Source organism: Ammospiza nelsoni, chromosome 17 (assembly GCF_027579445.1).
Source record: "Ammospiza nelsoni isolate bAmmNel1 chromosome 17, bAmmNel1.pri, whole genome shotgun sequence".
NCBI lineage: Eukaryota > Metazoa > Chordata > Aves > Passeriformes > Passerellidae > Ammospiza > Ammospiza nelsoni.
In genome coordinates, this window is record NC_080649.1 from 7,189,368 (window position 1) to 7,217,363 (window position 27,996).

Consider the following 27,996-nt stretch of genomic DNA (forward strand, 5'->3'; position numbering starts at 1 on the left):
ACCTTAGTGATTCTACAGTGCAGAGGCCCACATGGTGCTTTTTTGTTAGGAAACTCTGCTATTTCACAGTGCCCTTGCTAGAGGATAATTTCATTGTTCAAACTACACAGGTATAAGAAGCTCCACCTGTCTGAATAAAGCAATAAAAAGGCAACATTAAAAGCTCCCTTTTGAACAGTTTGAAAGGGCCTGTATCAAACAGATTATTCTGGCACAAAAAGGGAAATAAATCATAGCAAAATGACAGTGTATCATTAGATTTGAGGTGGGACACAACATCTAATGATACACTGTCACTTTGCTATGATTTATTTACCACCTCAAATCACAGAGCCCAGGAATTTCCAGCCCATTCTCAGGACTAAACAAATGCTAAAGGCACAGAGAGGCCTCTGTAGCACCCTGCAAATGAGCCTTCCTGTCCTTACATTTTATCCTCCATTACAGACACTACATATGTAATCAAATGCAAAATCAGAGAACACATCAACCATTTTGTTTTCTGGAGGAAAACAGATTTTGTTGTTGCACATCTAATAATTTCCTCCCAGTTAGTTACTTCTGACTGTTGAAAGGGAATGAAATTGGGAATGGAATAATGCAAACAACAAAGAGGATTTCTGGAAGCTTGCAATAATAGGGTTGAATTTTGGCAATTTATAAAGAAAAACCCAAACAAATAAAAGCAAATGCTCACAAGCAATGAGTAAAACTCGACTGAGAAAAGTGACAAAAAGAACAATTTTATTTACTAGCCAGAATGAACCCAGAAAAGTGAATGAGAGGACTAAGTGATGCAGGCAAGCAGTATTTGCTGGTCTGACATACAAAGTCTTCCATCTCACTATCCTTACTCAAGAAATATTCCCACTGACATCTGGAAACACTGAACCCAGGTAAATTCTGGCAGGCTGAGCCTCAGATTTATTTTCACGTTTTTAAAAAATACAGATTTTTATTTATTCATTGTGAATAGATTAAAAATACAGCATAAAGCAATATCATTGCAAAAGTCTTTAAAATATACAGTTTTTGCCTTCAAAAGAATGTCACAGAATAAAGTGTGAATATTTCTGTAAACAATTTCCATTTTCATATTATTGACAGTCCCATTTATTGTATGCTAAATCATCTGATACACCTTAGGACAGAAGGTAGTCTTCATCACCAAAATTAATATTTGCAAATAAAAAATTAATTAATTTTGCACTGCATTGTGTGCACATTTATATACCAGATCTACACAGAGATGTCAGCAACTTTAGCATCTACTGAATTCAGCAAATTAAACTACACCAAAAAGTGTCAATAATTACACACTACATCCTTTGCATGCACATTTTGGACACTTTCAATCTCCTCCCTACATGGTTAGTGGTGTTGTCACACATGCTTCCTCCTCAAGGAAAATCTCAAAGATTTGGCATCACCACCTTATGAGGGAAACAAATACTTGTGTCTGATTTATAGTTCCCACACTCTATAGGTTCTGCACAAAATAGACCATGCAACTGTCTTCAGAGGTGAGGGGCTTCACCTTTCATTGACAGCTGATACCTTTATGCTATGAACTGAAATAGCAAAAAAAGGCCACATCCCAGAGAGGCTTCAGGCATCTGAGGCAGACCTTTGGATAGGCACTGAAAACATTCATCTGAATTGCAGTTCTCTGGTTGTATTTCAGCATGTACAAAAATATTAGGTCCAAAAATCTGGTCATTTTAGTGCCTCATTACCTAAGACCAGATGAGATCTAGAAATGAGAAACTCCTCCATTAATGAGTGAAGAACTTTGCCCTCACTCTCAAAACAAAAGAAAAAGGCCATGGGCACTGCTTTCCCACAACCTCTGCAATCTACAGCAAGAAGGTGCTCCCATGTGTTGCAAGGCTGCTCACAGCTACAGCTGCCTGGTGGTTACAGCACCAGCCAGAAGCACAATAACCAAGGGTCACTTTCCCTTCCCTCCTAGAAAGGATTCAAATTCTCCCTTAACCACCAGGAGCTCACCTCTTTCAGACAGTGGCAGTTGTTACTGACATCACCCTTGGATAATGTCTAAACAGCAATTCAAGATCCACTTGCCATGAAAAAGAGAAAATGGGAGCATAATTTGATTCCAGTGACAGGCACTTGCACAGGAAAGGAAGAACTGATTTCTGTTCCCTGAACAGCTTCTGCATTTTACAAGAAATTAATATTCCTTGTCTCTGCATGAGAGAAATCCTAATCAATTCTGCATCATCTCATGGCTTGCTTAGCTTTACACCTGCCTGGCTGAAGTGGTGAGCATCACAGGTCATTCAGCACTTCACAGGAGCTGCCCCTTGTGCACATCAATTTACACCTCAGGAGACTGCCAGGCCAAGGAGGCAAAAGCCTCCATCTTAAATCTCCTGCAAAATGACTGTCAACCACAACCAAGGAACAGGAACAGCTTCTGTACTATCCACACAGATGGCACAGCAGCTTGGGAATAAAAGACTGGATTTGAAGAAACTTATCTCTATGCAATGATAATTCAACCTCCACCAGGTATTTGTCCTCCCCTCACTGATTAGGATTAGGCAGAGAACACAAATTCAAGTGTTTTGGGGTAATACTGTTTTCCCTTTCTAACCAAAAACTCTTCTCTAAATAGTATTTGCAGATAAAATACCATTTAAAATATACTTAAACCATATAAATTGTTTTCTGTACATAGAAATAGGTGAATCAACATCTCCTAACCTCTTCAAACATCCATCTGGAAATGGTGGAAAACGTGTTCTCATTTTAAGTGAGATGATCTAGCTTCACTGAGATTTGAGATGCCACTATAAAACTAACTTCAAATTACCCATATATTACAAATCTTGCTACTGTACATTATTGGAGAGATATAAGATCAGTAGATTTTTATACAAACAAAATTTTATATGGTGCAAAATGTGAAAATGAGAGAGGTAGCTGGATGCCTCACCTCATCAGGAACATAAATGATTTTCTAATGGTGTAATATGCAATGCTGGTAATGAATAAAACATTCCACCCTGAAAATCCTCACTGCCAATCTGAATCATCTCTCCTACCCTTCACCAAACCAAGGATTCCACCTGAAATTAATTTGAGAATAAGTGTCCAACAATGTCAGCAAAATAGAATGGGACTACTTGTTAACATCAGTAGCTGCATCCACAAACAGAAAATTTACGTTCATGTGCAAATTTGGTGAGATACACCAAAAACGATCAAGAAATGCTGACAATTTAGGAGAATGTTTTTCTGTATGTGGGGAGGAGAAGAAAAATGTAAACAAACGGATCATTTGCTGTGTAAAAAACAGGACATGTAAAACCTAAACAATAAGGCCTCGTTTTCTTTTGACAAAAAACTAGGCCACTCAGTTCTAACAGTAAAAAAAAGTATAAAACGTTCAAGTGTGTGTGTATTACAACTTTAAAACACAAACAGAAGTATGCTATGGCACCCTACATACTACTTACATTTAGATTTCTACCCTCAAAAAAAATTATAAAACTAAAATATGAAAAAAAACCAACCTGGTAACATCACATAAAAATACATCTTTGTAGCTGCAAATGCAGCAAGTCTATAACAAATTTATATACAAGAAGTGCTGAATTTCAGTGTCATTCTTCCATCATTGCCCAAGCCTCTTCTGCTTTTTGATAGTACTGATTTGCCAGTCTGCCCTTCATGGCTTCCATGGCTGCTTCTGCTGCTTCTGTGTAAAGCTCACCTAGAGAGGAAACAGCATCAGTTATGTTGACAGAGTAAAGAAGGAATATGGCTTTAGCCTGAAGCAAATAAAGGACAAAGGGAGAAATGGAGGTCAAACTGCAGGGCCAGATGTAGGGGTGTGTTTTAACAGTGTCAGAGTTACAGCAGCTGGGAACCTGGCCTCTGCTCTTCAAGTTATACAGCTGGCTGCTGGTGGCTCCCCAGCAGTCTATCTGGAAGGACTGCAAACAGGACCAGCCTGTAGGAGCCCCCCAGGACTCTACAGGTTACACAGCAACTAAGAGAATGTTGTGTAGGGCCTGGGAATCATGGGTGTAGCTCAAACTACAAGCAGCAACCTGCAGCTCAGGGGAGTGACCCAGAAGAGCAACCTCAGAGGGAGTGAAGGTGCCTGGCAGTGACTCAGTGTGCCACAGATTGGACCTGGCACCACCCACTACCCCATTGCTGCCAAGATCTCTTCTTTCACTGTTATCATCCTTGAGCACAATCAAATCTGAAGGTATTGACCCTCTCTATGTTTTGTAACAGCCGAAGCAAGAAATCTATTTTTGGGGCACATGCTGAGGGAGAAGGGAAGGAAAAGCAAGACTACAGATAACAGAAACAAGGCCTCACCTGACCTCTGGGGATCCTTATCCAGCTTGAACCCTCCCATCATTAACATCTCTGCCTCCCTGGCCAGGAGCAGGTACCGGGGCTCATCCTGAGTGCCATCATATTCACCTCCCTCGTCGTAGTCGGTCATGTTCAGCGCGGCGTTGTACCAGTGAAGTGCCTCCTTCCAATCCTGGGCCCTGAAGGCAAAAATAATTTCTGATGATGGCTCCCTTAAGAAACAAATGTACTTGGCATTGGAGATTCAGCATCCAATTTTGTACTGGCTTTTCAGAGCCTTAATGCTCTCCAAGAAAGCAAATGTTCTCATGGAGACTCCCTAACTGCACTATGACATTAGGTGACCACAGCAAAATGAAGCTGGGGTCACTTTATGCAGGAATTACAGGAGAAAGTATCAGACTGAAGTGTTTTCCTGAACTCCAGAGTCTGAGCTTCATTATCAGCTGTATGGTTTTGGCATTTACATTTGTGAGAGCAACCAATTTAGAAAAAACCTCAAGTTGCAGAGTCTTGTTTCATAAATACTTTAAAATCAGTTATTTTGCACACTGAGAATTCTCAGTGAAGTTCAATTAGAAGTTTAATGTTATTTGACAGTGGGAAATTTAAAGAGTATCACTGTTGTGCAAAACAGAAAACTCACATAAATAACAAAGACATGCTAAAATACAAAAGCAGAAAAATCATTGCCCCAGCCTTGCCTCAGGGAAGTACCACCAAGTTAATCTACTTAGCCATGCACAGTACCTGTCTGCACCAAGATTTACACCTGTGTCATAGGCTCTTGCTACCAGAATCATGGAAGGCCGGTCTCCAGCTTCTGCTGCTCTCAGCAAGTAATTAAATCCTTTATTTCTGTTCTCCTTTGTATCCTAGTAAAAAAAACAAAACCTTTAAAATGCATGCCTCTAAAACCATCCCTTTACCATTAAATGCAGTTTCTCAAAGTCAGCAAGTATTTAGTATGTCTGAGAAATTGGCACAGCCACAAGAAACAAAGCAGCTGAACAGTAGAGGTGGCTTCAAAAGCTTCCCAAAGGCATGCAGTAATTTGCTGGCAAAACCAGAAAAAGGCAGCTTTTTTTTTTTTTTTTGCTGCTTTGTCCAAATCCTTAATTACAAAGTAATCTATTTTCTCTGAAGAGGCTACAGAACACCTAACTATGGTTTTTGTGTCATCTCCATTTCCTGCTATTCTTTGTGATATTTTTACAATGGACCACAATTCTGCTTTTTGGCATCTCCCATACCTTGAGAGTGACCTCAGACAGAATGTGATGTGGCAGCTGTGAGCACATGAGGCCCAACCCAACGATGGCTTCCAGCTCCCCACAGTCAGCAGCGTGCTCCAGGTGGAACAGGGCTGACTCCCGATCCCACTCCTGCTCCTTCTCACAGAAGCGCCCGCCTTCGTGGTAGCGAACCATGGCCAGGTGCACCTGCACACAATGGCACAGGAGAGACAGCATGAGGGATCTGACCCTTCAAATCTGACACAGCATGAGGGATCTGACCCTTCAAATCTGACACAGCATGAGGTAGGGATCTGACCCTTCAAATCTGACACAGCATGAGGGATCTGATCCTTCAAATCTGATACAGCATGAGGGATCTGACCCTTCAAATCTGACACAGCATGAGGTAGGGATCGGACCCTTCAAATCTGACACAGCATGAGGTAGGGATCGGACCCTTCAAATCTGACACAGCATGAGGGATCTGATCCTTCAAATCTGACACAGCATGAGGGATCTGACCCTTCAAATCTGACACAGCATGAGGGATCTGACCCTTCAAATCTGACACAGCATGAGGGATCTGACCCTTCAAATCTGACACAGCATGAGGTGGGAATCTGATCCTTCAAAAGCCCTCTGCTCATACTTTACCAGGTTTTAGAGCTAAGTCCTGGAGTAAGAGGAGGCTCAGGGGAAACCTTAGGACTCTACAATTATCTGAAAGGAGATTCCAGCAAGATGGGGATCAGCAACTTCTCCCAAGCAGCTGGTGACAGGATGAGAGGACACAGCTTCGAGCTGCACCAGGGGAGGTTCAGGTTGGACATCAAGAAGATTTCTCCACAGGAAGGGCTGTTAAACATTGGAATGGACTGCCCAGGGAAGTGGTGGAATCACAGCTCCAGAATGTTTCTTTCCATTTCCAAGAAAGAACTAGTCAGAGCACTTAGTGTTATGGTCTGGCTGACAAGGCGGTCATTGGACAGAGGCTGGACTTGATGATATTAGAGGTCTTTTCCAACCTAAAAGATTCTGTGAAAAACAGGTTTCTTCCAACATCAAAAGGTTTGAGAAAATGTAAGGCTTCCAGGATATTCACTTAGATTTACATCCTGTTTTAGGAGTGGGTTTAAGGCCATACATAACCCCAAACTTAATTCACATTTGAATTATCTGGAACAGTCTGGAGTAAAAAGAGTCAGTCCATGCTCCCCGTTTTCAGGAGCTCAGCTTTGCCTATGTGCAAGGTATGTGGGTCAGGCACAGCACACCCATCCCACTGTGTCCTTCCTATGTGATGCCTCTGGAAATGCAGATTAACAACAGCAGGGTTCTTCCCAAAGGAGCCCAGATGTTGCAAGGCCAAAAGCAGATGGAATTAATGGGTTCCTGAACTCTGATGCCCCTTATAAAACATGGGTAGGTGACAGAAAGGTATAGATGTGTTTTTTTTAACTGCACAAATACATGCAAGCAGGGCAACACCTCTATGTAAGTAATAAATACAAGATATTCCTTGTTGGATAAAACAGTATCAGCAGACCCATCCCACCTTTCCAAGGACTGACTTCCCAATTTTCTTTTCAAGTTCCAGTGCATTGAGCCTCTGAATTTCTTGGGCAACACAGGACGGTCTGTGGATGTGGACTCTGGAAGAGTTGTAAAGATTCCACTTCTCCACACTGACCTGAAATACAAAATACACGATTATTTATATTCAAAATTAAAATTCCCATCCATATGAATTACCATCCAGGAATCAAAGCCTCTATTAATACTGTTACTTAGTAGTAAATACTGTATTTCAAAACACAGCTTTCAAAAGTCATGTTAGTAGCTGAATAATTGGTTATTACTCCTCATTAAAGAAATGGAGTAAACCCCTCTATTTCTAATCTGAACATCATCACTTTGAAGTATCATCTCAAAGTTCTGAATCAGAAGTTAGTTACACAAATAAGCAACTGAACAGTCACACTACAAGCACTGAAGTTATCCATGCACAAAAAAGAAGAAACCCATATTTTTCTGCCCAGAAATTCAGTTCCCAACACTTTAAATGCAGCTTGCATTCTAGAACTCTAGAAAAATGATATGTAACCATGCAGAAGATTACAGGCAGATACATGCACTGGCATTTCTCATGAAGAGCAAGCCAAATGAAGAAATTTTCGAACATAACAGATCGGTGGGAAACAGTAGCTGAAAACAATCCTATCACAATTAAGGCCTTTGCAGGTACACAGAGAAAACACAACAGGAAGGGCTGCTGGCACAGAACTTCAGTCTGTTAAAGCTGTTTCAATTTTCTGAAATAGGAATATATAATAATTAAAAGGAAATTCTGAAAATTGTATCTAAATAAATTATTAATTGTTGTCAAAGCTCTGCTTTTTCTTTCCTTTCACAGTAGTTATTTGTTTAAGTTTATAACCAAGACAAATTATCACAGAAGTTGTATTTTCTAAAAGCATACAAGGTCTGGTCTTTCCTAACTCAGGTGACAGCAGCTCTCTTCACTGTGTATCTGTTTCAAACACTGCATGTTTTTAAGAAATCATACAGGATATGATTTCAACTACAGAACAACTACATACAGGACAGAATTCCAAAACTAAAGTGCAGAAAGGAAATATAATTTAGCTAGGCAGAAAATAAATTCACAGAGCTGTAAGTTTTTTTAAAGTGAGAAACCCATGCATAATCCTGAATTTATGACAGAGGTCAGCTACAGAGGTGACAATTTGTTTCACAGTACCTCTTTCACAAGAAAACAAAGACAAAACATAAAAGGAAGTAATAGAGTGGTAAGTTGATATTAATAAATTTCTGTAGCTGAAAAGGAAGGGGAACCAACATCTGGTTCAGTGATGTGGTTAGGTGGCAGGTAAGTGGAACAAAGGACAAGCAGAGCAGCAAACTCAGTCTGTGAACATTTCTGCTTTATTTACCCTTGCAGAGCTTCCCAAACTGTCTTCATCAGACTCCTGCCTCCGGTTGTTGTTTGAATGGCCCTACGTTGATGTAGAGATTTGCATCATTCAATTTGCAGCAACTGATGTGTGCCAGTCATGCCTCTAGACTACTCCTACTTCCACAATGAATAGTGACAGTGAATTTATAAAGACCAAAACTGTTTCCACTGGATCCTTTTCTATCAGTCATATCACAATATATTAAGACATACCAAAATGATAAAGAACTTGGCACACATGGGCTTTAATCCCATAAGCAGGAGATGCCATGACAAATACCTTGCCAAAGGAGGTGACATAAGGAGGGGTATCTCCAGAAGCAGTATTCTCTTTCCTGTCTTCTAATTAAATATCTTGTAAAGATCTCCAGGTCAAAAACCATTTATTTAAAAATTTTAGAGGAGTAAGCAACTAACCCCCAGGAATTCTGAAATTCCATAGGTTCCTGACAACAACATTACGTTCTGTAGTATTTCAATCCATACAAAGTAGAGAAAGTAAATGAGTCTGAAAGCAGATATTTATGTATTCCACATGGCAAGAAGATGGTTATACATCCTAAATGCAATATGTAATACTTAAAAAACCCACACAACAACATCTAATCAAACACAATATTTGAAATTAAGCTAATTATTACAAATCATCTTTTTCCTGTAAGAATGTCATTCCCAATATGAATAAGTAATTTTGCAACGTGGGGGAATTTCTTTGTTTCCTCTGTTTTCAGAGTCTAGATCAGGATCAGATCTAGATCAGGAAGGATAAAAAAGAAGATTCTCCTACAAAAGCAGTTTAAGTAAGAATGGGCTATACCAACTCTGCTATACCAGTCAGGTTCTTACCCTCTCTCTATGATCCAGATCTTCTGTCTCACTTCTCTTTTCACTGGGATACCCACTGTCTCCACCATTTTCAAAATCCTACAGAAGTCAAGAAAAGATCAGCATTAGCATTGTACTTTCTAAGAACCTCAGCTTGACATTTCTCACAGGGCAAATGGTTTGCTCTTTAAATGAAAAATACTGGATGGTTAGACTGGATGAAAATACTCCTCCTACCTCTGTTAGAAGGAGCAGGACTTAATGATACATAAAGTAGTGTAAGACTGTCTTCTCCCTTACATACATTAAAACAAATCAAGGACTTTCATATTTTATCAAATCAAGAATCCACTAAATATAGTTTTCAGCTTCAGTGATAAACCAGTAAGTGACAGCCCCTGGCACCAAGGCCCAGCACTGGAAAATGCCCATTGCAAACTTCCTGCACCTCCTCAGGCAAGGTTCTCTAACATTCCATGGTACCAATATTTGCAGAGACCTAATCCATAGGGATTCTTTAGCTTTAATACCACAGCAGCTGGGACAAGCACCCAAGACACAATATGCAGGCAGGGGAACAGGCACATGCTTTAAGTATCCATTAAAATGCACCAGATGCAAATGAATTTCTGGTGGCAAAATAATGAATACTAAAATATTAAGATAAAATGCTCTTCCTTTACTAGAAACAGCAAATGCAGAGGTAACATGATCTGCAACAAGAGAAATAGGCAGGTACCTTTATGTGCTTTTACTGAACAAAACCTTTGAGAAGTTCTATAAAGAGACATTTTATTAGGCAACTGCAGCCTCATTTTCTGTTGGAAAGACACTCACCCTTTTGTTGTCAAGCTGATCCAAGTTGTCTACTTCACTGAACACAGGCCAATCTAGGAGAAAAAAAAATACTTGCTGTTCTTACAAGGATAACATGCTTGAGAAAAAGCCCTAGGTATCCTCATTTTATTGCTGTTTTTTTCACAGAAGCATCTTTGCATTAATTATCTACATGGAAATATGTTCGGTTTTATTTCTGCTCAAAGAGGAGCACTAGAAACTGTTCTGGACTAAATCAATGCTGCTGTGCTTAAAAACAAAGACAAAACCAAGGTAAGACAAGTCCAGCGTTCAGGAACCCGCAGAGGTGATGTATGAGAGGCTCACTCACTCAGCATTTCCACCTTGTGGCTGTGAGGGGTTGCCGAGGAGGGCGAGCAGGGCAGGGAGTCAAACGCCACATCACTCAAGCTCTCATCCCCGGAGGTTTCCGACAGGCGGAAGAGCAGCGGGGGGCGGCTCCCGGACACCGTCCGCACCCGGCGGCTGCCGCACCGCTCCTCTGTGCCACGGAGAATTGTCTGAGCAGATTCCTGGGGAAATAACGGGAAAGTCCTGTCAATAATCCTTCTGTGAACTCTAAGCGTGCTATACAAGCCAGTGTGAATGTTTATTAGCAGTCCTCTATAAATATGCACAGGTATCCAGGAGTATTTGCTTTGCAAAGTTCTACACTGCAGCAAAACATCAAACCCTGACATTTTTACTTATTTAGGACTGAGTTTCATTCCAAGTGTTACATCAAGTCCCACTGCCATGAAAATCCACTGAAACTGAGATCAGTTTGCAACAAGCATCAAATCAGGTTTGTGAGATCCAAAATTTATAAATTATTTCAGCATTCTCAGATCTACTTGGTCCCAAATATGCACTGATTTCAAGGTTCCCTGTTAATTAAACTTTTTCATCAAACACTTACAAGCAATTTTTTATTATAATCCAAGGCATCTTTCTCTTTGGATGAAAGATCAAATGGTGCAAGCCCCATGCTTTTGCAGATGTTGTTGCAGAAATGAGAATGAAAGAACAAGGCCATACCTCGAACACCTAAGGCATTAAAAAAAGTTAAGGAAGGGTTTAGTCAAATTTTATATTACAATTTACTTACTAAAGCTGAAAGTCCCAAAGCTTTTCCTAAAAAACCAAGAGAGAGAATGCTTCGTAGCCACCTAACCCACTCCCATTTCAACACCTGTAGGAGCTTTTTACTCTCTCTGCACGAGAGAGTGAAAGAAGTGAGAAAAATCTTGGAAAGCTATGTATGAACAAGATATAACAAAAACCTAATCCATCACTGAGAAATGTGCCTAAATTTAATCCTGCTTAAAAATCTCGTAGTGTCCTACAAACAACTTCACATATAGACACTTGGAACTTCAAAAATACACAGTGCCTATCTCTGCATTCAGCTGTATCCACTCCTGCAATGTGGCAAGGAAATCAAAGGCTGTGATTATTGTTCTCACAATGTAAAAACTACTTAATTACATTACTTGTTTAGGAGCAGGCCAGGAGACAAGAGCCAAGATTAGCTCTCATTTTAAAACTGCCCTTATATGACAGCTGACCTGTACAGGACTCCTTACAACAGGACTTCCCCAGCTGACACCCCCAGAAATGTGTCAGCTCACCCAGTGCAGTGGTTACTCAGCAGAGCTGGGAAGAAAAGAGAAGCACCCCTTAGTGAAACAGAACCATTGATTTTTACCTAGGTTGCCATCTCCAAAATCTGTACCACTCTCTGTATGGATCTGAGGGTCTGTGTAAAGATCTCCAACTCCCTGGATATCAACAACAATGAGCTGGTGTCCCGAGCGCTCAAAGGTGAAGTGACTGAAGGCCTGGAAAGAATTATACAAGATATCTGAGAACACTCTCCCTTCATCTACTGGAAACAGCAACACATATTACAACACTCTGATAAATGGGAAAAGATGTCTGATAAACCTATCAGTGAAATATAACTGGTATAAATATCATTATGGAAGCAGCAAGAGACCAAAAGCATGTATTATCCTGTCTCTCCAACCTGCTCCAACTTGCAGAGGATAAAAAGGCAAAGTGAAAAGCAGCAGTGGGCACAGGCAGGAGAAAGGAGATTCCTTAATTCCTCATTTTTGTACTAGAGATTGTTTTCCACTATAGTCTTCACCTTAGGTAGTGGGGAGCTGGCTGGCGGAGAGAAAAACAGCGGGCTCTGAATCCAGTGCAGAATAACTTCTGTATAAACATCCTGGCTGTGCCTGTGAATGTGCAAGCTCTGCATCTCTGGGACACTGCTTCCTTCTGCCAACAAGCATTAGCTTTGCCACAGTTTGGAGAAAGAGCCCATAAATAAATTTGAGCATCCAGACAAATTCTTCTTCCCCTTTGAGTGATCCCCCTGTGTCTACATTTGTGTATCAGATAATGAAATATACATTTGTGCTCTTGAAAAAACACATTTCAAGAATCAGTTACAAAAAGCCCTTCTCTTTAGAATAAAGCTGAGATATTAGGAATCTTCTGGGAAGGCCTCCAAAAAAGTGTTGCCAGGTCTGGAGGAGGTGACTGGTGGTGATAGACAAACATTTTAACTGCTGCAAATACCAGGGAACATTTTGTTCCCAACCTGTGAAAGCACAGCACTGATTCAGTGCACAAATGACAGCCCAGAACACAAATTCTCTGCTTACATTAAGCCTCATGACAAATACCTTAAAAAGAGTGGGAAAAAATGTAAAGAACAAAGCTCCCAAGGCCCAGTAAAATACCTCTTTTTTATGCTGACCACTATACATTTTTCAATAATATTTAAAATTTATTTTACAAGAATCAAGAATCACTTGAAATCTGTCCTTGTATTGCTATATGCAATCTCACATTCAGCTATTCAGAGGCTGCAGCTAGAAAAACTGACATTTATATTTGCAAATGGACTAGATTTATTTACATGAGTTGGATACCAGCCACCTCTTGGGTATTACGTGAGGAACCAAAGGACTACACAGTACATAGTACATGAGAGATCTCTTCACTGCCTCAATATGAAGAAAGTTTGAAACATTCTGATGGCTGCAGTTATAATCAGAGTTAAAGGGCTTAAGGTTTCCAAATATTAACCCTGTTCAACTCAACTGTAATCAAATGAAATCCAATAAAGAAACACTCAGAGCCTGAAAGAGCAGGCCCCAAGTAAGGGGCAGACAAACTGCAAATAGAGAAATTAATCTGGCATTGTACTGCAGAGCCTGCAGTTTCCTTTCTTGGCAGTAATGCAAGACCTCTGGAGAGAGCCCAGAAATTCTCTGCAGCAGACTCCATGGAAAGCATTAAACAAAGCCTCACTTGTGGAGTTAGACGAATGTTGTCGTCTCGCACAAATCCAGAATTTGAGTTGTATTTGATGTATTTGCCCTCAATGTAATGTTCCAGATGAAAGAGAGGCTTTCCAGGCCTGTTCTTCATTTCTATAATACAGGTCTGCACTATATCCACCTGGGGAGGGAAAGAAGATAAACAGTGACTAACAGCATTCTGTCCTCAGATCAAAGTGTGTGTGAATCCTCCAGCTGTGAAAACTTTCCCAATGCAAGAATCTGAACAATTGCAAAGATCCTTCTGTTTAAAAAGGAGGTGAGGTAAGAGTCATGTGCTTCTCGAGTTATTGGAGGAATTCCATAAATTAAAAGCAGTCACTTCAAAACAGCTCACATCTGCAACAAACCCCTCTGAAAAAATTCTTAGCAAGTGCTGGCTTTCTTTCTATTTTATCTTGTGGGTACCTTAAGAGTACTCTGCTAAGAGTTTGCACCCAGAGAGGAAAACATACAATCACTACTGCACAACTCAAAGAAATGCGTTTTCAGAGAAGGGCTGAGGGTATCTACTGTTCAGTTATCTCTGTATCCTGCCTCACCTTCTCCCTCTGTACCACACACATTCCTAAAGCAGAAACTATCACGACTCTCACTCTACTTATATACTTTCTCCAAAATGACATTTAAAACTTCTAGATTTGTAAATTCCTCTCTGTGTGCTTCACTGTAGACCTCACCTTGCCGTTAGGAGCCAGGTAGTAACAGCATAGTAGTAACAGCTCCTCATAGGGGAGGTAATGCAAATATCCCCCATATCAAAATCACTAATTTTGGCCATTAAAATTGCTAAGGCTTCCAGCAGGCTTCCAGCTCTTTTCAAAAATCATTGCTAGTTACATGTTTGGGTTGGTGTAGAAGATTTAAGCATCTACCCTCCTGGAGCACTAACAGTTAAGCGCTTGCTGAGACTGCTGCTGGCAAAAAAACCTATAACATCTCTGGTTATCACAAAAGCAGCTGGGCACACATCAAAGAGAGCAATACAAAGATAAAATTATTTTGGATTTCAGTCAACAGCTAAGGACAGTCAGACATTCACAAACACACAGCCCCTAGTCTTGGAAATATAAAGCAATTTCTGTATTTACTCCACTCAAAATCAGCTATAGTTTAACAGAAAACACAGAAGGGCAAAAGAATCTATCCAAGCATTTAAATGTGATGGAGTGTGAACAAACAATTCCCTCTAAATTATGTCTGAAAACTACCCCAACAGAAGAACAACACTGCATTTTTGCTTAGCAAGATCTTTGAATGCACCTGTTTCGGTGGCTTGTGCCGGTTGTACTCTTCTCCCCAGAGTTTTGCTTCCATCTGCAGTCGGACATCCTCAAAATAAACATCCCTGCTCACACTCTCTATGTATTGCTTGGCAACATAATTATAGGCACCTTTCCAGTTCTGAGTGTGTAAGAAGTTGGACAGCTTTTTTCTGAAAGACAAATCAATTGTTGGTGAAAGGAACCCCAAGGATTTTAATTCAATTTTTCCCATTTCCTTGTCTGCATGGACAGAGCCAGGCTCCAAGATGAGCATTACCCTCACTCATTTACCAGGTATTTCACCTGAAATGTGAAGCACAGGAAAGGGAGAAGGGAAAAGGAAACATCCCATGGGAATGGCTGGGATGTGCCAAACTGTTTGGTTTAGCTGCAGCTACTTGTGCTCTGAACTTTCTCCTTTTTTCAATCCCTTTCCCTTCCTGTTCCTCTCCAACCTGGAGTATGAAGGGTTGGTGCCTCGTCAATAACCTGTTCTAATGTCAACAATTATTTTATGTAGAAATTACCAGGGAGTGGCCTTTCAAACATGAACTGAGAAACCTCTCCTTGGACAAAAGCAATCTGCTGCTTCTCAACACACAGCAGTGACTGTTCCGTAACCCACATACTCCCAGAAGGAAAACTGCACCTGACAGTTGTCACGATGCAGCTTTTCCCTTTTGTTGATATGCAAATCTTTAATCCACGGATCCCTCCAAAGCAGGGGGGCTGAGGCAGGGGGTGTGGCAGCGTGTAGCACAGGAAAACTTTGATAAGAAAGGATCTGCTGGCTGCCAACAAATGCATTAGGCAGGTGCTTTAATTAGTAGCAGCACCCAAACACTCAACCCTTCCCCCTTGTTCTTCTTCCTCTCCCTGCCAAGAACTTGAAGCAGAGGTCCTGGTAGAGGGGACACTCTACAGGCAAAGCAAATTCATGGTGCCTGCCCTCCCACAGGGATGGGCACACAGTCACAGCAACAGAGGCCTTGGAAAGAATCAACAAAGAAATGAGGTAAGAATTTCAGCCAGATCCCAAATCTTCCCAGTTCTTCAAGGAACTCACTCCTCTCCATAAAACAAGCCAGCTCATGCTTTTCTAAAGTCAATATCCTCACAATGGTTCATTGGGCCATGGGCAGCTGTCTTAACTAAAACTTGCAGAATTACAAAAATCTAGGAGAGAGCTCCAGATGGGAAATATCCCTGTACCACTGACACACATGGGAAACCCAGCAGTAGGAAGCTGACATTCAAGTTATGCTTTTTTAGTACCAGAGGTTAAGGCAAAACTGCTAACAAATTTCTGTTTATGGCATTACTCAAAATATTGTATAATGGGGAGTTTGGTTAATAACAAGAACTGAAAGCAATGTCAGCAGGCTGAGATTTGTTATTTCCTAGGCTTCATTCACCACTGTATCCAGCTGGGTTTGCAGGAACAGAGCCACCAGCATGAACTGATACTGAAATGCCAAAGCCAAACTGGAGCAGTGTGGAGTTACTTTTCTTCTTTTTTGCTCAAGTTCAAAACATTGTATTTCATTCTTTCAGGAGTTTCTATCTTTCTAGAGCTGAAATCACACATGAAGTGCAGTTTCTCTGGATTCCACATGTGGGAAGAAGGGGGAATGTTTTTAAACACACACTCCCTGACATTTTCCAGGATACATTTATTTCCAGAGCTTGGAAGGGGTGGGGTAATCTCTTAGCACACACCAATTTATAGCTGGATGCTGATCCCCACAATAACATTTGATAACACTCTCCAAGGAAGGAAAAGTTCCTCCTCAGTCTTCCCCCACACTTTATCTTTCTGGGAAGCACAACTGTTAGTCTTCAAGTTCTGCCTTACTCAGAACATGATACTGGTATATGAGATGCAAAGCAAGCTCTAGGAGGATAACCTTCTTTACCAATGGAGGCTTTTCCAGTTGAGACTGCACCAACCAGACATTCATTCTTTCTCTTTTCTGTGCCTAACTATAGGCCTCAAGTTCGTCTCCAGGCAGCACACACCTATGACCTCACATCAAATTTTAAGATATTTTAGCACACAAGGAACGCAGAAATTAAGTGGCTGTTACTATACTTTCATGAATATTTTGCCTCCCAGGGATGGCTGAAGTACAACATTCAGAGGACATTCTCCTCTCTGAACCCCACTCCCTGCAGGTGGAGTCACACAAACTGGGAAAAACCCCACAGCAAAGCCTTTTAGAAAGGACTAGAGCTTTACACAATTTCCACTACATTTAAGTGAAATTCCAGTCACCACAGAAAAAAATACTGCAAGGAGGCCAACAAAGATGAAGTGGGCAGATACTCACGTTCTGAAACACTCTCGCATTGCTCCACGGCCAAAAGGCTGGGGAAAAGAAAAGAACAAAAACCCAGCATTGCCATTTCCACAAAGTTCATTTCTACTCAGTAAGAGACACAACCATGACTTTCCCTTTATACCATGCAGAAAGCAGTTTTCAAACAGGCTCTACAGAAATATTTCCTCAAGGAAAAGTGAAAACCATTGGTAGGGTAAGCAGGTATCTAGGGAAAAGGTATTTGGATAAACTCTCCCTACCAATATCCCATAGAGAAGAAATGCTATGTCTTTTAAATAAACTATTTAAATTCTCTCCCCAGCTGGGATTCAGCTCTATGTGACTGCCTAAAGAAGCTTCACAGACCTCAAGCTCTCTGCATTTAGACTTTTGTAGAAGATGTGCCAACAAGAGCATCATCTCCCCAGATGCCAGACAGCCAGCAACACAGAGCAAGGCAACCCCAACACACAACCTACCCCAGGACTTAACTGGGAAAGGACAGTGCCTGCTACCCTCACATACAGAAAATTCAGTTGGTTTTCATTCTAACAACAGAAATTATTTGGGAGCACAAAATAGCAGGACTGCTGCCAGGCAGGGAAATTATGCCAGAAGGAAATGGGAGGGGTGACATGGAAGGGAAATCACTGGGAATGGAACAAATGCCTCGTGCTGCTGACAGGGAAGGTCTGACTCCATTTTCTACTCTATTCTGGAGAGAAGGATACAAAGAAAAAGAGGTTGGTGAAAAGAAGTACACTGAGACTCCAAAATTTCTATAAGGAAAACATGTTGCTGCCACTACTAAGGAACAGAAAGGAAATGACAAACTTGCTGTTAGTAAACATGAAGGACAGTGTGATCTTACTTGAGAAGCCATCTTGATAAGGACTTCATCTTCAACCCAGTCCCCAGTAACAGCATTGTACCTGCAAAATCAGGAGATATTTCAGAAGAATGCAAAGGGAACCCAAATCCTCTCATTTCCAGCACCAATACTTCCTTATCTGTAACTGACTCTGGAAAGTGCTGCTGCCACTCCCACACAAAAGCTTCCAGTCTTGCCACTACACTCTGGCCCTCCTCATTTTGGGCAGGCAAGGAGAAACACATTTAGCTCTTTGAAGAGACACTGAACACTGCTGTCAATGAACAGACTCTAAAGCAGAGCCTGAACTTCTGTAACACTACAGATCAGGCTGTATCTGCTTTGAAGTTAAACCCCTTCTGTGATGCCTGGGCAGCACACTGGGGGCAGAAAGGGCCTCACCAAGCTCTACACACTGGACAGGTTGTCTCTCCCAACCCTGAGCTTGCATAAGCCTGGTTCTGGCTGGATATTTGCCTTGGGGCTGTGAAGAATGTGAGCAGCACCAGCTGTGAGACACAGTGGGGCCAGGAACTGCCCAACACTGCACTGAGGGAGGAGCAAGTCCCTGCACAACCCTGTGACAATACAAAGAGTACAACTGTGGCTCCTCCCCACCCCCTGAACTCCCAACACAGTGAAAGCCAAACTGGGAACCACAGCAGCTGAGTCATCAACACATGATTGTTTCCAGCCTGGTTCCCCCAACCTGCACAGAGGAATTCATGCATGCAGACTCCCCAGATTCTCACTTATACATTATCTGTATATACACCCCAGTTTGCAGCAAAGAAAGAGGTAAAAACAAGAGTATCAGAGGTATCTCTTTTTAACAGGATATTGAGTAACCCTAAACTAAATTATCACTAATTTGTATTTTAAAATATGCAAACTATTTCAGGACTGTGTGGCTGACCAAGGACGGATGCAGTCTATGGGGAAGAGCAGCACTGCATGACTGGTATGGGGTTGGAAGGGGAGGCTCCCCAAACACTGATGCTAAGTGGGGATTAAGTGGCCTCTAACCCCTAACCCTTCCTCCCAGAAACCTGTGTCAGTACAGTAAATATTTTGGCAAAGCCCATGTTAAAGCACTGAATCCAGTTCCAGGGCCAAACTCCCTTTTAGCACGTAGACCACACTGAGCTATTCTGGGCTTTATAAGGATTTAAATTCCAGCCACATTTGTGGCAACATTACTGCATGGAGTAGCAAAATTGAAACTGCTATTTTGGGAAAGTTGTGGGGGGGTATTTTGCATACTTATTTTAAATAGTTTGGGAAAGAAAGCTTCCTCTTAGTTGGGACTAATTTCCTTATTAGATTACATTTATGGCATTAAAAAATCAACCAGAAAATACTTTTCAGCCTTGTTTCCTGTCTACACAGTGGAAGTCCTAGATACTCCTTAAATGGAAGAGAAAGTGGGACAATGGTTTGCTGAAAGGTTTATTTTTGATGATGTGCAGTATTTATGTTTTCCTGGGAGATTGAGTTAAGACCCACTCACTTTGGGCATCATGAAAGCTCTTCAGCCAGATATTCTGTCTGAATTTCTTCAGTCAGATATTTACAGACTCAGCCCTTGCACAAACCAGCAGTCCTACTGAACATCAGCACCCAAAGCAGGAGACCCACAGACCTGTAACGAGTGGCGTGCTCCGTCTCAACGTCCTCCAGATGAAATTCTGCCCAGGGATCAGGCATGTGCTTGGCTTTCTCAATAGCATGTTTCCAGGTTTCCTGAAGAAGGTACAGATTGGCACTTTATTTATAATCAGCAGCAGCTCACAAAACCAGCGCTTACTAGAGCACATCAGGATCTCAATGCAATGGAGATGTGCAACCACACAAGCCCCCAAAGCACTGCTCAGAGCAGGGACCAAGTAGTAGCAAAGACAACTCTGACATTTTAATAATTTAAATTATAATGAAACTCAGTTCAGATATATCAAGCATAAATTTCAGTTCAATTTGCATCACTGTAAAGTTACTGAGAACAGAGCTGGCACTGTCTATACCAGATACAATTTACAAAACCTGTGGTAATTTGCAGATATCTCTAACATGCTCTGCAAATGGCAGCAAGGCACACCCAGATGATATTAATTCACTTTTTCTGCTTTGATTTTTAGCTTTTCATATGTAGCAGCATATGCTGGTTTTGCATGCATAAGAGTAAGTATAAAAAAGTGCATTGAAGATAAAATCAGTATGGATAAAGTAAGAAGTTATGTGAACCCCAGGGTCCCAGACTGTGCTCAGTATGAGAAAGAAGAAATTAGAATGTTGTAAAAATTGATTATTATAACAATTCCAGACAAGTAGCTATTTCAATGTTCACCAAGTCAAGAGGAAAATATCAAAGAGTTTTCTGGAGTACAGTCTCTCTCTACCAGCCAATTTGGATGCTTTATTCTTAACATTTTGTTCTCCCTCTCTTATATTGTATACTTCCAAGAAAACTGGAGATATGACCCTGTGATGTGCTAAATGCCTTCTGCAAAGTGAGCAGGAGAAAAAGCACTCTGCACCCTGCCAATAAAGAAGTATTGAGCTCTGAGATATTATTACTGCCTGTCTGACTGAACTCCAAGTGTGCAGAAACAGTAACTTTTTAAATTTTGTGATTAATTTGTTTTTTATCTTCAGGAATTAAAATTAGTCCTTTTTATTAAAAATAGACTTAAAATTTGCATCAGCAATGGCATCAAGGAAGGTTTTGAAGCAGCTAAGCTTTAAATGTTCATGTTTATTCTGAATTTCAGCTTTAACCATGTATACCTTGCAAACAATTTAAATGCACCCCTTTCTGACAATAACACAGAATGAAAACAATACTACATCAAAGAAAATTACTTTAAAGGACTTGTTGAGAAAGATTTTTTACATGTTTCATAAGAAAATGAAGTTGCCTCAGGTCATGCAATGACAGCTCATATGGACCTGAGAATTTGCATACTTAAATACCTATGAGAGAAATAAGGAGAGACAGCAACAAGAACTGCTTGGTTGATCAGCTGTATCAAAATGTTCTTGGGCAGATTCCCCCTCCAAAAGGTGATTTGTGTTCATGTTAGATGATAATTTAAATAAGTTAATTACTTGTGCTTGATCTCTTGAGGTGTTTGGTACAAAACACCTCATCTAATATCCTAATCTTCAAACAAACACCAGTTGGATTTCATGGAAATGGTGCTAACAGTGCAATTTTTCTCCTGCTGGAGGCATATGGCTGCCACACAGTGAAATTTCAGGGTAGAGAACACAGGATGGGTATTATTCCATTTAACAGGTACCTCTTCTAGTTTTGACTTGATGACTCTTATGGGCTGAGGCAATCAGTCCTCCCAAACAATAAAATAATGAACAAAAAAAAAACCAAAGGAAATAAAAAAAAACAGCAAAACCAAACCAAAAAATCAAAATGCATCTATTAGATATGCTGTTGACATTTTCTTTTGAACCTACCCGACCATGGTCAACCACAGAGCCATGCTTAGAACGATGTTGTGTGTCATTCTAAAGGATCCGTGAGAGACATGAAAGCAGGAAAATACATGTGATAAGACAAATGATTGACAAAGAGTCTTGGTTCTCTTTGTTAGTAAAAAAAAACCAAAAAATTCCAGTTAAAAGCCACTCTTCCATTTATATTCCCAACTGAAGTTCCTTCTTAGAACACCTGTGAAGAAACCTATTGAGGTAAGTTGGTAATTTTTTTAATTGGAAAGTATTGCTTATTAACTAGCTAATTACACATTGCTGAGTCCTGTTAAAGCAGAGAGTTAATTTAAAAAATAGAGTTTAAAACATAGAGTTAACTCTCTATCTGGCTCTGCCTTTCATTACCAATGGCCCACAATCCCTTTAGCTTTGAGGTCTGGCAGGCAGACTCTGCTAGGCCAGGCTGTGGTTCAGGGTGCCATCAGCCCTGCCTGCCTGCTTCACTGTGCTGGAAATCAGCCCTGCAGCTTAAACAGGACATGGACACTGGCTTGCTCCACATCTCAACACAAAGCATTTTATCTGTAATAGGAGCTACAGTTCCAAACTAGACATTGTAGAGACCAAAACATGGGTACAAACATTCTGCAGAAGCAAAATGACAGCTGAGGAAGGAGGAAATAACTGCAATTTCTGAAGTCCTTATCAGTTTTATCTCAGACTGCATGAGTCAGAAATTGTACTGCAGACCCAGAGGCAAGTGTTGAGTACATGTTAAAATGTACACACAAATGAGGACTAAGCTCCCTACCAAGTCTTAACTTGCTCAGTTTAGCATACACCAACATCTGTTCCATCTCTATACTAAGCTTTTGCTCCTCATCTTAGGCAAACGTACCTTTTAATGTTTCTATTAACTAGCTTTGGCAAAAATGTTCCTGCAGACAAGCCAGGTTCACTTCCAATGTGTTACTCACTCTGTTATCTGACTGAAATAATCCCCAGTATTTTTTCACAATTAAAGCATGCATTAGGCATAACCGAGATTTTAGAGTATCTATGAAATAAATGTTAATATCTATAATAAGAAATGTGTTAATAAAAGACATTAAATATAGGAAAATCTAAGAGACATGCCAGTTTAGCATGTAAACACAAATAACAAAACACAAACTGTGTTTATTTAGGAAATGTAAGTTACAGAGTGGATGTCACTTGAGGCTCCATTGCCTGGCCTGATCTGTGTGAAGGGAGCTGAGTGAAAAAGGAACACTGCCAAGGAAGCACCAGTACAGCCCCTCTGACCTCCCTGCAATGCTGTAGCTGCTGCTCATCCCAAAAAGGTCAGACACTGCTTGTGCACACTGTCAGGAGCTACTGCCAGGGTGATGCCTCAGGCCCAAGCATGAAAGTGTCAACATGTCAAAAGCTCCCTGTGAAGGAGCTATAACATAAAAACTTACCATTACAATTTTATAATTTACAATTTTATTTGTCCAACTAAAAATATCACAGACTAGCAAAATTCATAAGTTATCTTCTGACAGGCCCCAATTTTTCTTACACCATCTTGTGTGCATCTTGTAATACATCTTGTATTATCTTTTGAATCTCCCAATCAACATACTGCATTGCAAATGGTTTGATCCTAATGGCAGTGAATTTTCTCCTGGACTGAGTGGAGGAAGATCCCCCACTAAACTGAAAGGGACAGTAAGCAATTCCATGGCAGTGTCAGACTATTGGCTTAATGGAATTAACTGCAGGTCTGGAAAAAAAAGATGAGTATCTTAATTGAAAAGTGTTAGTTACAAGAGATGAAGCAGTTAGAAAATGTCTCATGCCAACTAAGTAAAACAAAACTTTAATGAAGGCTGGAGCCAATACTCACCTTAAAGCTAAAGCTTCTGGGAGAAGAGCTTGAGCTGTACTGCTCAGTTTTTGCTAAGCTGCTGTAATAATTGTCTACTTTGGTATTGGCAGACTTGTTAGAAACTGGATCATCAGTTATTGGGCAGATAAAATAATTGTCTTCATCATCACTATCACCATCAAGATAATTCCCAGAGTCCACTGCAGTTGGTCTGGCATTGTCAATGCCTTCCATACGAAAAATCAGGTCCTCGTCTGCCATGTCTGCAGGAGGTTGGTTCAGCTCCTGCCAGGACTGGAACACACACCACTCCAATGCACATACAAACAGGGGCAAAAAGCTGGGTGAGAGGAGAAAAGGAGAAGGTTGTTATTAAAAGAACAAATAATGCATGACACTGATGCCAGCACACTGGCAGAAAAGAAATATATTTGCATCTGGCCATGTAAAAGTAATCCTCAAGTACCTACATGTAGTTTTGACACCTCTGCTGGAGCTGCTGAGAAGTAACATTCTGGTTTTAAACTGCTACAGGACAGAGAAGATCCTAAGAAGGAACCTGGTATCCTTGGTTATCTCCTCCTCCAAATGTCTTTATTCTTCCTTACATGAAATGCTGAGTTTCACAAGACTAGTTTTAGAAACTTGAGAGAGTTTTACCTCAATCACCACAGTCAAATTTTCAAATCTTTTCAGGACAAGTCTTCTCAAGGATATTGTGCACAAATTATCAGTCAAATGAATTAGACAGTAAAGAACAACACAGAAAAAATTTCCACCATCCACAAGACTTAAGATGGCTTTTAGCTTACATACAGCCAATGACCCACAGGTTGCTGAAAATGTAGCACACTGCAGAAAAATGAGGTGGAGGAATGAATAAAGCCCTTGGAAGAGGTGGAAGTTTACACAGATACTCTGGAAATACTGGCATGTACAAAATAGAGGACTAGTCAGAATACTCAAAATTTGGCCCTGATGCTTGCTGAGCAACAGGATTTAATTTAAAACAGATACTTCTAAGTGTCACATTGTTTAGTTCTTTACCCACCCAGCAAAATTAGGGATTTTCATACAGCTAGTTTAATAAAACAACCACACACCAAGGTTTTCAGTTTTGCTTTACAGTTATTCCTCAGCCCTTTGCATTTTCAGTTTTCTTTCTGCATGAAACAGGAAGATGAATAGACTCCTACAGAAGTATTCATAGCTGCTGACCTCACTCCCCAGTTACTGAGAAAGTGGTCACCACAGAAACAGTGCCTTAACAAGAGGCAGATTTCACCAGCAGCATTATTTTGCTGGTTACTGCTCTTCTGATGGGGGCAGCATTCCCACACTTCAGGCAGCAACTCCAGCACTCCATCAGGCAGCAGCTGCTCTGGAACACCACTGCTGCAGGTGTCAGCCAGCTGACCTCACTGCACTGGAGCAGCTCTGGGGGGCTCACCTGCTCCTCCAGCAAAGAGCACGGGGAGCTGCCAGTTCTGGCAAGGGGCAGCAGCACACACCTGGGAGGAAAAGGTGTCACTGTACTCACACACACCTGGCAGGGGGGAAGGTGTCACTGCACACACACCTGGAAGGGGAAGGTGTCACTGCACACACACCTGGAAGGGGAAGGTGTCACTGCACACACACCTGGAAGGGGAAGGTGTCACTGCACACACACCTGGAAGGTGTCACTGCACACACACCTGGAGGGGGAAGGTGTCACTGCACACACACCTGGAAGGTGTCACTGCACACACACCTGGAAGGTGTCACTGCACACACACCTGGAGGGGGAAGGCGTCCTCAGCTGCCTCTGCCGTTTTCACTGTGATGGTCTCACCAGTGTGCACCGGGTGCTGGTGTGTGTGACCCGAGCCTGTCACACACACAGCCAGCAGCTGGCACATGGTGGCTCAAGGACGTGACTAATCCAGGACATGCCAGAGCACTGGACAGCCCCATTACACCCTGGGCTGTCCTGCACTCCCTTCTGCTGTCACACATCAGCAGATCCATGGGGTTCAGGACAGCTTGAGAGGCAGCAGGGACTGTGGGTTTGTGCAGCAGGGACTGCAAACATTCTGATTTCTGTGACTTGTGTAAATGAAATATCACCACACAGTTTCTATTTAAAATCAGTTTCTATTTAAAGCTAATGGTGTTTATGAAAGTCTCTTGGTTTTTCTTGGAACCATAGTTCTTGTAAAGTACTTGTGATGTTTACTTTGGGAGTGTATGTACCAATAATCATCCTCACATAAAATGCTCTTTAAAACAGAATTCAATAACCACATTTTGAATTATACAAACACTGCTCTAAACCTCACAGTTTGCTTGACAAAAACCCTTATTAAAGCCTGAGCTTCATCCCAAGAGTTATATTCTGTGCTTTTGCATTATAGCACAGAAGTTGTACTACGTAGGAATTTCTGTTACTACTGCTGTTGTGTTTTGATAATTTAATCTTTAATATCCATTACAGAAGCATTCCTAAGGCTAAGCAACAAGGAGAGTGAGACTGCACTAAACCAAGCCTGCCAGCCTGCATTATCACACACAACCTGTAATTTTAACTACCCACTCCAACCCACTTTGAAAATTTATTCCATTTTTTATCAACCTTGTACTACGTGATTCAAAATGCAGATAATTTAAAATACAGTTCTTAATCTGCTCTACTCTGTATTTATTTTTGGTATTCCTTCTCTTGGCTTTATTTCCAAGAGCCACACGGTCAGGAGGGGCAGGTGAGTGGCAAGGACAACATGCAAATATGTGAACACAGATAAACAGCAGGGAAAATTCACATCACAGGGCTGTTAAAGCATGACTTGTTTCTTGTGGGTGTCTGTTGCTACAAAGCACTGCTGGGTTTAGTGAGACTCTTGGCCAGGGTTCTACAGTGGCCTCAGCATCTAAACCTGCCTTAATTCATCCCAAAGGGCTGAGTGATAGAAACACTACAGTCAGCAAAAGAGGGGACAACTGGAGCATCTCCATTTCCTTCTAATTCACTGTTTCAGCTCAGATACAGCCCCCTGCAACTCCTTAGGACAGGACAGGGAGGCAGGAACTGCCCTGTAACAGAATCCCAGCTTGTCTTGTGGAGAAGCATTAAAGCAACCATGACCCACCTCTCCCTGGTATAATACTAAATCCCTTTTGGTTTAATACCATATCAGTTAAAGCCATTTAACAGGATACCTGTAAGAGTAACAAATAGGTTTTTTCTTAACCTTTCAGATTAACATTCTTTTAAACTCCAGATACAAAATTTAACCTAAGCAACTATACAGACTATGCACCCTAAAAAGTATTATCACCCTTATGAGATACAGACCCAAAGCTATATAAACTTGTCCAGAACAATCCCACTAGCTATGTAATAATGGACACCTGCAAAGTAAATGTCTATTCTCATCTGCACCACACACTGCAAGAAAACAGGTTTAGTGAGTCCAGGTAAGAGCTGTGATAAAAAAACAAGATAAAAAACCCCAGAGATATCTCAACTTGCTGTCCATCTTTGAAAACCTTGTCTTACCAAAGACAGATTTCTAATGAGAAGCCTTTAACACAGGTCCCTTCCAGCGTATCATTATTGCAAACACCATGGCACAAATCCCATTCAGCTTGCCTGCAAGCACAGCTGGGATAATTATTTTATTAGCCTGAGTGTTAGAGAGCAACAATGCAAAATTCATGAAGCAAAGGCTGAGTTCAACTGCACCAGCTCGGAATACGAAGCATTTGAGACAAAACCCTGTGCAAGGAAACACAGCACGGCTGCAAACACACCAATGGCTTTTAGAGCTGCAGGCAGCGAGGCGCAAGAACAGCCCTTCCCAGGGAAATCCATCCAAACAGCAAATAAACGCTACGGTAAGAGCATCCAAAACACGTGGCTTGAAAAGGACACAAAATGAACTTCCAAGATAACTTTAAAATATCCTTCATTGCCATTAATAGACCTTTCATTTCAACTGGCTTTAAATACTCTACACAATTAGCTACCGCTGACTTTTTGCAGGCATTTGCTCAGTTCCCCACGTTGTTAATTAACTCCATGCTTTATGCGCATTGAGGTATTTGAAGTATTCTCTGAACGCGAACCGTCCTGGAGCCGTCCCAAGCTGTCAGGGCGGACTCAGCCCCTCACACAGCAGCTGTTCCACGGTCACAGACAGCACTTGGCACTTTTAAACTGCCTAAGCACCAAATTATGCGCACTGTCGTGGAAACATAAATGGACGAAAAGCCAATCTTCAGGTGTGAGCACAGCACTGCTGCCCAATGCCACAAACCAGGTTATTTTTGGGCCCGTGCAGAAGCTTGCCCGCCGGCCTTTCGCAGGCTCTGACCACTCCAGCGATCGTCATTTTCCGCAATTAAAAACGCCCTTCCCGCGCTTCCCGCCGCGGGCGGCGCTCAGGCAGCTCCCACCGCCGCCGGGCCAGGCCCCGCACCGCGACGGCACCTACCGGCTTAGGAGAGCCCAGATCCGCCGTGCAACCCGGAACGGAGCGATCCCACAGACCCCGCACCGCGCTGCAGCTGCCGCCCCGCTAAGGGAAGGCAGGCGGTGGGAGGAGAAGCCGACACGCTGAGGGGACGGAGGAGGCGGGAGCCG

The 27,996-nt window shown here is 41.5% G+C and overlaps 1 protein-coding gene across 3 annotated transcripts; it reads right to left on the minus strand.

Annotated features, from left to right (window-relative positions):
* Window positions 1–923: 923 nt before the first annotated feature.
* On the minus strand, window positions 924–27,940 carry EEF2K (eukaryotic elongation factor 2 kinase). 3 transcript variants are annotated; one of them, XM_059484469.1, is made up of 19 exons: window positions 27,848–27,940; window positions 23,391–23,712; window positions 21,524–21,574; window positions 19,695–19,795; window positions 18,053–18,113; window positions 17,191–17,228; window positions 14,859–15,030; window positions 13,567–13,716; window positions 11,948–12,080; window positions 11,159–11,286; window positions 10,571–10,772; window positions 10,240–10,292; window positions 9,424–9,501; window positions 8,555–8,617; window positions 7,156–7,290; window positions 5,616–5,804; window positions 5,113–5,237; window positions 4,363–4,541; window positions 924–3,742 (listed from the first exon to the last, which is right to left on the minus strand). In XM_059484469.1, the coding sequence occupies exons 2-19, from the start codon at window positions 23,631–23,633 to the stop codon at window positions 3,633–3,635; spliced, it is 2,211 nt and encodes a 736-aa protein (XP_059340452.1). In that variant the 5' UTR covers window positions 23,634–23,712; window positions 27,848–27,940; the 3' UTR covers window positions 924–3,632. The 3 variants fall into 3 exon arrangements, with proteins under 3 accessions (XP_059340452.1, XP_059340453.1, XP_059340454.1); XM_059484470.1 differs by lacking the exon at window positions 21,524–21,574; XM_059484471.1 differs by lacking the exon at window positions 8,555–8,617.
* Between the last annotated feature and the right edge of the window lie 56 nt (window positions 27,941–27,996).